The following is a 10081-nucleotide window of genomic DNA, read 5'->3' on the forward strand; positions in this document are numbered from 1 at the left end:
TATAAAAAAAAATAACATCAATCAACGTTTGATGTAACTGTCGTTCCGAAAAAAATTAACTGTCGTCAATAAAAGCAGATTTAGTAGGTACTTTACTAAGTACCATTTATTTGGCGTCCTTCCCGAGAGCCACCATCAAGCTTGTGTCTTTTGCAAGGCCCAGGACGTCCTGATGCTGACGATTCGTTGGCAGTTCTCTGACTGAATGCAAAGGAGTTGGCGTGCTGAGAGTTTTTATTCAGGGTACGCAGTAGGGTTGGGTAAGGATAAGGCAAAGTAGGCACTGGTCGTGTTTCTATATGGAACGAGAGTAATCCAGGGTACGCACTGCTTTTCTGCCTATATAGAATGCTCGCCTCTGGATTCAAAGGAGTCGGCGACTAGCAACTGACAGGAAAACCTCGAGACAGTTCGTAGAATAACACTCTCCTTATCATTCATCGTTCACTTTGTGTAATACCACTTTAATAATCACTAATTCGTGACTACTGGTTTCGGAATAATCATTTAATCATCAGGTCATTAAAATAAAATTATTACGGTCTGACATTTGTACAAAAATAAAATTTAAAAGAAAGAAAGACAAACGAATCACAATGTGAATATTTTTAAAAGTAGACTTGAAGTTAAATTAAATTGGTTATTTAGAAATGTCAGACCGTAAAATTTTTATTCTAATGACCTAATGATGGAATGAATATTCCGAAACCGGTAGTCACGAATTAGTGTTTACTAAAGTGGTATTACACAAAGTGAACCATGAATGATAAGGAGTTATTTTCATATTATTTTTTGACATCTCATCAAAGATGAAGAAGAATCTGGAAGTCTGGGCATTTACGGGGCTGACGACCATCATCTTTGATGAGATGCCAAAAAATAATATGAAAATAACTCCTGTAATTGGAGACAATCCAGATTTTGTGAACAAGTATTTGGACACACTCAAAATGTTGTAAATGATAAGGAGAGTGTTATATTACCATACCACAAAGTTAATAATGATTTTAATAAACAAAATACAGTTCGTAGACTCCGTATGCTCTACATACGGAGCGGATATAGATTGGTGAAAGATGAAAGTGGTGTTTTTTTCTTGATTCTGCTCATCAATAGTCCTTCCACGTTTTCTTGATTAGGTCAGCAGCTTTTTCGGCTATCATGTAAATGGGAGCCGCTGTATGTCCTGCTATTCCGAACGGAAGAACACCTCCGTCCACAACTCTCAGTCTTTTAATCCCTCTGACTTTCAATTCTGGATCCACTACAGCATCAGGGTCTGTATCAGGTCCCATCTTGCACGTGCCTACTTGGTGACGAAAATTGAAGGCGATGCCTCGCAATCCACATCTCCAGTACTCGTCAGAATTGAAAACGAAATCCTGGCATGTCGGATAGTGCCCTGTATGGAGTTTCACACCCAATTTTTTGAATGCTCTTGTTTCGCTCATTTTAATAGCGAACCTTATCCCCGCTATCAATGTCTCAACATCTCTGTCATCCTTTAACATGTTCCCGTAAAATTTTGGATAATGAAACGGGTTTTTATCCTTCAATTTGATGTACCCTTTAGATTTTGGAGTCATCAGTATAGGAGCGATAACTATTGTTCGTTTATTCCGTATAGGGGCAAAATATTCTTCGTAGAAATCGTTTTTGAGTCGTAAAACTATGCTTGCTACTTCGTTTGTGAACGGGTTCGTAAGCAACATTAATTCTACATCGCTGGAATTTTCGTGTTCTGTAGAAATATTAGTATTAATGAAACCCATCGCCTCGACTCCTGCTATCATTGAAAGAGGTCCTGACCCATTGTCGAGCCATTGGAATATCGATGATCCGTATTTTTTTACTTCACTAAGAACGTTTATATCCGGTTCGTCAATTAGAAATATAAGGCCACCGAACGCAACGTGTTCGTATAATGTTTGTCCCACTTTTAAATCTTGAATAAGGGGTATTTTTAACTCTTTTAAATGGTCTTTTGGACCTACTCCTGAGAGCATCAATAGTTTCGGTGAAATTAATGCACCCGCAGAGAGAATGATCTCTTTTCTAGCTCTGACTTTAAAAACTTTTCGGTCACGTATGTACTCCACCTTGCGTGCAATTTTTGTATTCTTGTCGATGTGCAGTTTGACGCATCTGCTTTTGGGTAATATGTGTAAGTTTTTTCTATGCCTCACTGGATATAGAAAGGTTTTAGCTGCGCTTTGACGCCTTCCCTTTCGCGTATTAGTTTGAATGTAGCTGAAACCTGGTTCTCCGTTGTTGAGATCTTGAATTTTTTGTTTCAATTCTGCTGCAGCTTCCAAGAACGCATCGGCATACTTAGATCTAAAAAAAAAGTTTTTGTAACTTTATTCTTATTTTATTCAATAAGCTTATTTTTCTTATGACGTAATAGTGTTGATGGAGTTACCGTTCTTTGAGATATTCCACATTCAATGGGCCTCCTTTGCCATGGAAAGGTGAATTTTCAAGACCTTCGAGATTAGAGTTTTCGGATTTGATGAAATATGGCAAGACTTCGTCATAAGACCTGAAAATAATTTCGTTTCTAGAAATATGTTGATTCAAAGAAATTAAGTTTGTATTCAATCAAAAGCTACGATTTTTTTTATCTCTTTCGATTTTTACCATCCTGTATTACCAGCTTCAGCAATCTTGTCATAGTCCCTTTTGGTTCCTCTGGAATATATCATGTAGTTAACGAGGGTGCCACCTCCAACACCCTTCCCAGCAGCAAAGTAGCACGTATTGTTATTCATAGCTGAAATAATGATAGTAATTGTTTTTCACCAGTTGCTAAAAAATGTGTCATTTCCAAATAATTCAAGATAAAAAATCGCTCAATACCATCACGAGAATCTGATTTGATTCTATCTAAAGCACTCGCTTTTCTTATTATGTTCATGATTTTTTTGAGATGTGAGTTGAATTTATTATTTACCTTGTTTTTATATGTGCAAGGTTTATAGATCAATTAGTGGATTTCTGTTTCTTCTAAGTAAAAACGTTTTATTTTAATCTAAGTTGGGAATGGGAAGGTTAAACTAGTGTAGACCTATCAGGGAATTCTCAGCATTTGCTGATTGCTGGGAGAAAATCACATAAAACTCCTCAACAGAAGCCGGACTGTCGACTGTCGTCAACAGACCTTCCGTTCCACTAGAAGAGGGTTCGGCATTTTGTCCTAGCTTGGTTTATGGTACCAAAGTCCTTCACTATTTTTATCTGTTCATTAAATTCTGCTCTCTACATTGATAAATGGATTTATAGACCTATTTACTTTGCAACTAGGCCTCAAATGAAGATTAACCCCTTTTTATTATTATCTCGTGTGATTACCAATGCATGTCCTGTCATCTCTTTCAAGTGGGTACTTCCAGGCATATGCTGTCTCTTCTAGTACTGCGACCATCATGGGTATAGCATTCACGGTAGACTCTGTGTCTCCTGCTTCCAACAGCAGAACAGACCATCTTCCATTCTCAGTCAGTCTGTTAGCCAACACGCAGCCGGCTGGTCCAGCTCCGACGATGACAAAGTCGTACTCCTTCAAAAGTTCTACAACAGGTCATACGGCATCAAATATTAAGCAATTTAATTTTTTTTTGTTTTTTTGTTTTTTTTTTTACGGGCGTAGTCAATTTGTGCATAATAAATATGATACATGTAATACTTAATTGTTGTATAAAATAATAATTTCTTTTAAGTATATTAAACAAGGATGAACATATTAGACAAGGAATTATACATCAGCTTGAAGTATTGTGTTCTTGGTTTATAGTTTTTAATGGACAGAATTAAAAATCGGCATATAAATATAAATATGTTACTATTTATATTTTTACTGGATTTTCTTCATCGTCTTATTTTACCGTCACCTCTAGACCTAATGTTTGGGGTTTATAGTATAAACCAGTGGTTCCCAAATAGTTTTTACTGGGTACCACGTACAGAAAGACCTCAAACTCGCATCCCTTACTGTGGGAATAATAAATAAAAATTAAATATTTTTTTCAAACACACAAGTATACGTATTGCTATCATTAAAAGTTGTCCCACAGCATTCCCAGATCTGATAACAAAAGCATCTAGGCTTCCTGACAGACCTTCTCTTGCAAAGCAATTTTTTGTTTGTTTTATAAAAAATAAAAAAAACAAAATTCTATCCCGATTTTACTGTGAATTTACATTTTAAATGATAACTTATAAAAATATCTTAATTTTTGAAAGGGATCCTCAATAGAGTATAGATGGAAAATGGTTAAGTGGAAAACGCGTTGATAGAGCATTTTCTGAAAATGTCTTTGCACTGTTCTGTGTCTGTATGCTGTGCTGGTCGAGGTTGTGGAGGCGTCTGTGTACCTGCCAACGTCGGGTTGGAATCAAATCTATTGTAGCTGACTAACTGAAGATTGCCACGCGTACCCCTGGATGCCACTTCGAGTATCCCTGGAGGTACGCGTACCACTGATTGGGAAACACTGGTATAAACCAATTAAGGATAATCCTGTAAATATTTTGCCTGGTTCTTTGGATTTGAAACAGGAAAATTAATTCAGTTTATTATTCAAAACATTTTTGGGTATGTCCAAATCCTTGTTCACAAATTCGGCATTTTCCACTTATGAGTTATTTTTACATTTTAACATCTCAACAAAGATGAAAAAGATTATGGATGCATATTCTTCTTCATCTATGTTGGGATGTCAAAATGTAAAAATAACTCCTGAAGGGAGAAACTCAGATTTGTGAACAAGGATTTGGAGACATTAAAAAAATATTGTGAATCAAATAATAATAATCAAAATGTGTTCGCGACGATCTTACCTTTAATTCGTGATTGCCTAAATTTCAAAGCGTGTTAGGGCGGTGACTGACCGGAGCCATTTCGTCGTAACGTAACACGTTCAGGCAGTCAGTACAGCGGACCGAGCGCTCCATCCATAGTTTCGGATGCTCGCTGATGCTCGCCGCGAGCGATGTTACGACGTTACGTTACGACGAAATGCTCCGGTCAGTCTCCACCTTTAGGGATTTTTATTAATGTAAATTTATATTTACAACATTTTGAGTGTCTCCAAATACTTGTTCACAAAATCTGGATTATCTCCAATTACAGGAGTTATTTTCATATTATTTTTTGACATCTCATCAAAGATGAAGAAGAATATGGAAGTCTGGGCATTTCTTTACATCTCACCAATAGATGTCTCTAGTGAAGTTTTAGTGATTCATGAACAAGGTTTCTAAATTGGTTCATATATATAGAACTTCCAAGAATTTGAGTAGTGTGGTTGTCAATAATGGGTAGAATTGGTGAATGTTACACGTGTGTAAAGTGATCACTCAAACCAGCCTATGACGGTCGTAAGCCCCGTAAATGCCCAGACTTCCATATTCTTCTTCATCTTTGATGAGATGTCAAAAAATAATATAAATTTATATTAGATTCACAATACCAGGTGTTGGATATCGATCCCTGATGAAGTTTAAACTTTCTCCTTGGCTGCTCGGAAGCCAATTTGCGACTGGACTTTGCCTCAGAACCTCCAGCATGAAGTTGCTCCGGATGCTGAACAGGCTCCTTCCGGTTCTTCCGTTTTCCGGTACATCTAAACCCGGAAACTCCATGCCTAAACCAGACCTGAACTCGCTAGCACTTGAACAAAATACTTGGACCAGTTGATATAAGAGTATTGAGTAAATTGTCAATATCAATAGATTGATCACACCCATCTTTACATTCGTTATGTGAACTGTAAACTGTAATATAAGCCTAATTCTGTACGGCGCCACCTCGCTTATCTGAACGTTAATAATGCAATGGGTTATTTGGATTAGGGAATCGTTCGGATAAGGGAATAGTTCGGATTAGGGAATTGTTCGGAATAGGTATCGTTCGGATTCGCGAATCGTTTGGATTATGGTATCGTTCGGATTATGGTATCGTTCGGATTATGGTATCGTTCGGATTAGGGAATCGTTCGTATTACGGAGCGTTCGGATTAGCAAGCTGGCACTGTACTACATTTTATTTCTTCAAATTCATAAAGTAGAATTAACTTACGCCGCTTCCCTAAAGGAATAAGCAGAAAGAATAGAACGCCACGCCATTTACCTTTGTAAACATTCTTCGCCTTTTCCTCATTCATGCATCTATCTCCTCATATGTTTCGACTCATGACCAGCCACTTTCGAGTATTTGAAATTCTTGATCATGCTAAGTTCTCCTCGGTCTTCCTCTGCTTCTATTACGGACCATATTCGCCTCATAAATTTATTTTGTTATCTTTTCTTCGCTCATTCGATTCATTCCACATGGCCAAACCATCTCAACACACCTTCCTATATTGTATCGATAATGCTCATCTCAGCCTTGTTTTCTTTCCTTATATCGCCATTCGAACATCTAAAGTTTTACCTTACATTCGTCTGATTGCAGTTCCATTATCTTCAGTGTATTTTCATCCTTCTTTTGCCAAATCCATGCTTCACTTCCATACATTAGCGTAGAATCCAGGACTACATTGTGTACTGCCAGTTATTTTGCTTGCTTTTTTGCTGATTCTTGCTGGGTTTTATTTGAAAAATTAAAATTATGGTAAAAATTATTTCAATTCAGACCCTTATCCGCAACCCCGATGGTGCATAGGGCACTGCATTATATAAACACAGTGTTATCTTGATCGTTAACACACGAAGGAAAGGTGATCAGCCCTCCGTTTCAGGTACCAGTCCAGGGTAATATTGAATAAATATTACAGTGAAGAAATCACTTATATTTATTTGACCCTCCCTGGGAATCGAACCCGGGACCTCCAGAACGGTAGCCGAGCGTGCTGACCATTACACTACGGAGGCGTACATTGAATTAATATTAGAGTGAAAAAATCACTTATATTTATTTGACCGCCCCCTGGGAATCGAACCCGGGACGTCCAGAACGGTAGCCGAGCGTGCTGACCATTACACTACGAAAGCAGTTAAAATTAAAGTTAACTTAAACTGTTTGAATCGATCCGAGGATTTCTGAGATATGATAGTTTAAATTTCACTTCACTTCTAACTACAAGATATTATTTTCACTACTAAGTATATCAAGTTGTTATGCTAAGGGAAGATCAGAAACTAGACTGAGTTTTACAATTTTCCTGTAGTCAATATCACCCTATCATAAGTACCAGATATCCTTCCCAAACCAGTATTTTTCTCCCACTTTATTTAAGCATCAAGTTACATTATCGCAAATCATTTACCCGAGACTTTGACCTTGATAAATTCCTGTATAATTGAAAAGTCCAGGGGAATACAGTCGCAGTGTCGGTACTTCCCTAGAAGCCCAAAAGCCCGGCTTGCCTAACAACTCCAAATAAAAATGACTAAATCTAGACCAAATGATTAAAAATACATAGTTAATGTATGACTAATTTTAAATTATCGCGCGCTTGCATGATTATTTAACACTATGCATGCCATTATATGGTGATGGTACTTATTGGTTATGGTTAATATCTGAGGAAGATATTTTATTATAGTTAACATTTTCTTTATTTCAAGGTGATGGCTATACTTTACAAAAGTTACATGTTAGCATATTTTTACATTGATTACAATACATTGTTTATATTTATAATACTTTCTGGGTGCTTACTATACTGGGAATGATATGCACTGAAGAAATTATAGATACATCATGTATTCACGAATGTGAAAAACAATGGGCTTGCCTTACTGCTAAACCCTCGGCACGCCACTGTACAGTGCATCCCTGATTTTGTTCAAAACCAATACTTGAATGATATTTTGCTCGTTGGTTTTTGTAATTATCTGTCGATGAAAACATCTGTAGTTTTTTTTTAACTCTTACCACTCTGCAGGCCAGACATTCTGGCCCGTATGATTCTAGTAGGCAGCTCCGTGGGCCACAATGTCTGGCCCGGCGCAGGTATAAGTTTAATCATTGATTTCTCTATCACCCAAGTATATTCTACCAAAAAATATTTGAGATAAATGCGGTTAATCGTCGCAACATATTGAATTAACCAACATTTCTTCAATAAAACTTTCCATTACTTAGATATAATCTAGGAAAAATAGATTATCATTTTGGGTGATAGAATATTTGTCATACGCTAATATTTTTTGGGACAGACAGTCGCTATCCTTCATTTATGACGGTTCTCCAAGGATACTCACTACCACTTTTTGTGACCATATTTTTTCGTTTTGTGGAGCTATTATGTTTAAAAATTTTGTGATATTACTGTTGGTAGTTAAAATAACAGAAATTGCATTTTATGTGTTTATAATAAATATTTTATAGTTAATCCGCCATGGAAAACAATGAAAGTTACACTTTCAAGTTCAGTCATAAAAACGAATGGTCATACTAATTGCCAGACAGAGTGTCCCAAACTTAGGGAGCCAAAATATTTATTTTAATGGTAGAAAAACGTCACATTTTTTTGATCAGAGTAGCTGATCAGTTATGAGAAAAAATGGTCAGAGTGGAAAAGGTTAAACTGGTCGTGTGAAATGAAACTCAATTAGTGGTCTAACACAAGTGCTTAATTTTTAATAAATACCCATCTTTAATTTGGACACTGCGAATTTTAACGAAAGCTAACTAACTAACTAACCATCACGCCGCTTCCCCGCAGGGGTAGGCAGAGAGAATATAGCGCCACACCACTCTGTCCTTGCAAACATTCTTCGCCTCTTCCACGTTCATGCATCTCCTCATACATACCCGCCGATTGTTACGACTCCTAACCTGACCACTTTCAAGTATTTGGCATACCTGATCGTGCCATGTTTTTCTCGGTCTTCCTCTGCTTCTTTTCCCGCTTACATTCGCCTCATAAATTTGTTTTACCGTTCTTTCCTCACTCATTCGTTCTACATGTCCAAACCATCTCAACACACCTTTCTTAATTTTATCGATAATGCTTATCTCAGCTTTGCATTCCTTCCTTATTTCACTATTCGCACATCTATCATACATCGTTTTGTTACACATTCTTCTGAGAGATCGCATTTCGACTGCATTCAGTCTACTTTCATCCTTCTTTTGCCAACTCCATGTTTCACTTCCATACATTAGAGTTGGAACCAGGACTCCGCTGTGCACTGCCATTTTAACGAAAGCCTAAAGCCTAAACACCTTGTATAGGGAGGATGATTAAAATGACTTTTTTATTAACCTTCCCTTGCGGTGCTAAAAACTTCCGCGTGAACCGGTGATATGTATTTTGTACACAATATGAAAATGTGATTTAAAAACCGGAAAAATGTAAATATACCTACATGTTGCTTATATTGACCAAATTTGATGGTGAAATGTAACAATTTTATAATGTTAGCCTCTGGTAGGCTCAATTTTGTCAATTAAGACATTATCAAACATTCACTAGAGTTGACGAAGAATATGGAATTTACGGGGCTGACGACCGTCATGAATAAAATGCCCAGATTTCCATATTCTTCTTCATCTTTGATGAGATGTCAAAAAATAATGTGAAAATAACTCCTGTTATTGGAGATAATCCAGATTTTGTGAACAAGTATTTGGACACACTCAAAATGTTGTGAATTCACTAGAGTGTTTGATAATGTCTTAATAAGACGAAACGCGTCACGTATTATCATATATATGTAAATAAAAGTAGAACTCAATCCAATAACCGTGTTTAATGTTGGATATATTACCCAACAATTCAAAATGGAATTCTACCAACTATCTGCAGTTACAATAAAAAGTATAAAATATTTTATAAGTAGATATCGCTCACTCTTTTCAAGAACGTCACAAATCAAAAAACTTGATTTTTCAGGAGAACGTTTTTAAAGTTTGAAAATACAATACAATGTATTAAAATTAAATATCAGGCCACGCATTGAAGTTTTTATTGTGCAACAGATCTTTTTCGCTAAAACCTGGAGGTTTTTTCTCCATTTGAAAAATATTTAGTATATTTAAAAAAATAATTATAAAATACCTTTTCTTCAAAATGCAAAAACAACACTTTCTGCCCTGTAACGGATAAATATTAAGTTAAAAATATGCCTA

At 36.5% G+C, this 10081-nt stretch overlaps 2 protein-coding genes across 2 annotated transcripts in view; one reads left to right on the forward strand and one right to left on the reverse strand.

Moving 5' to 3' along the window:
- Positions 1-10081, forward strand: part of Flo2 (flotillin-2) — a 547503-nt gene that overhangs the window by 28633 nt on the left and 508789 nt on the right. The gene's annotated exons all lie outside the window — the stretch shown is intronic.
- Positions 1110-5643, reverse strand: LOC148305102 (glucose dehydrogenase [FAD, quinone]-like). The gene is made up of 5 exons (XM_088267139.1): positions 5472-5643; positions 3352-3570; positions 2641-2773; positions 1904-2148; positions 1110-1402 (listed from the first exon to the last, which is right to left on the reverse strand). Exons 1-5 carry the CDS (start codon positions 5641-5643, stop codon positions 1110-1112), a joined length of 1062 nt encoding a protein of 353 aa, XP_088123265.1.

Source organism: Brachycentrus maculatus, unplaced genomic scaffold (assembly GCF_059751285.1).
Source record: "Brachycentrus maculatus isolate JH-2025_06_01 unplaced genomic scaffold, ASM5975128v1 h1tg000285l, whole genome shotgun sequence".
NCBI lineage: Eukaryota > Metazoa > Arthropoda > Insecta > Trichoptera > Brachycentridae > Brachycentrus > Brachycentrus maculatus.

Excerpts from the sequence above, each read along its gene's own strand:
- LOC148305102 (XM_088267139.1), bottom strand. The coding sequence starts at position 5,643 with ATGGAGTTTCCGGGTTTAGATGTACCGGAAAACGGAAGAACCGGAAGG. Across the intron at positions 3,571-5,471 it reads GGATCGATATCCAACACCTG|AACTTTTGAAGGAGTACGAC; the intron begins GTATTGTGAATC and ends GACCTGTTGTAG. Across the intron at positions 2,774-3,351 it reads AGATGACAGGACATGCATTG|CTATGAATAACAATACGTGC; the intron begins GTAATCACACGA and ends TCATTATTTCAG.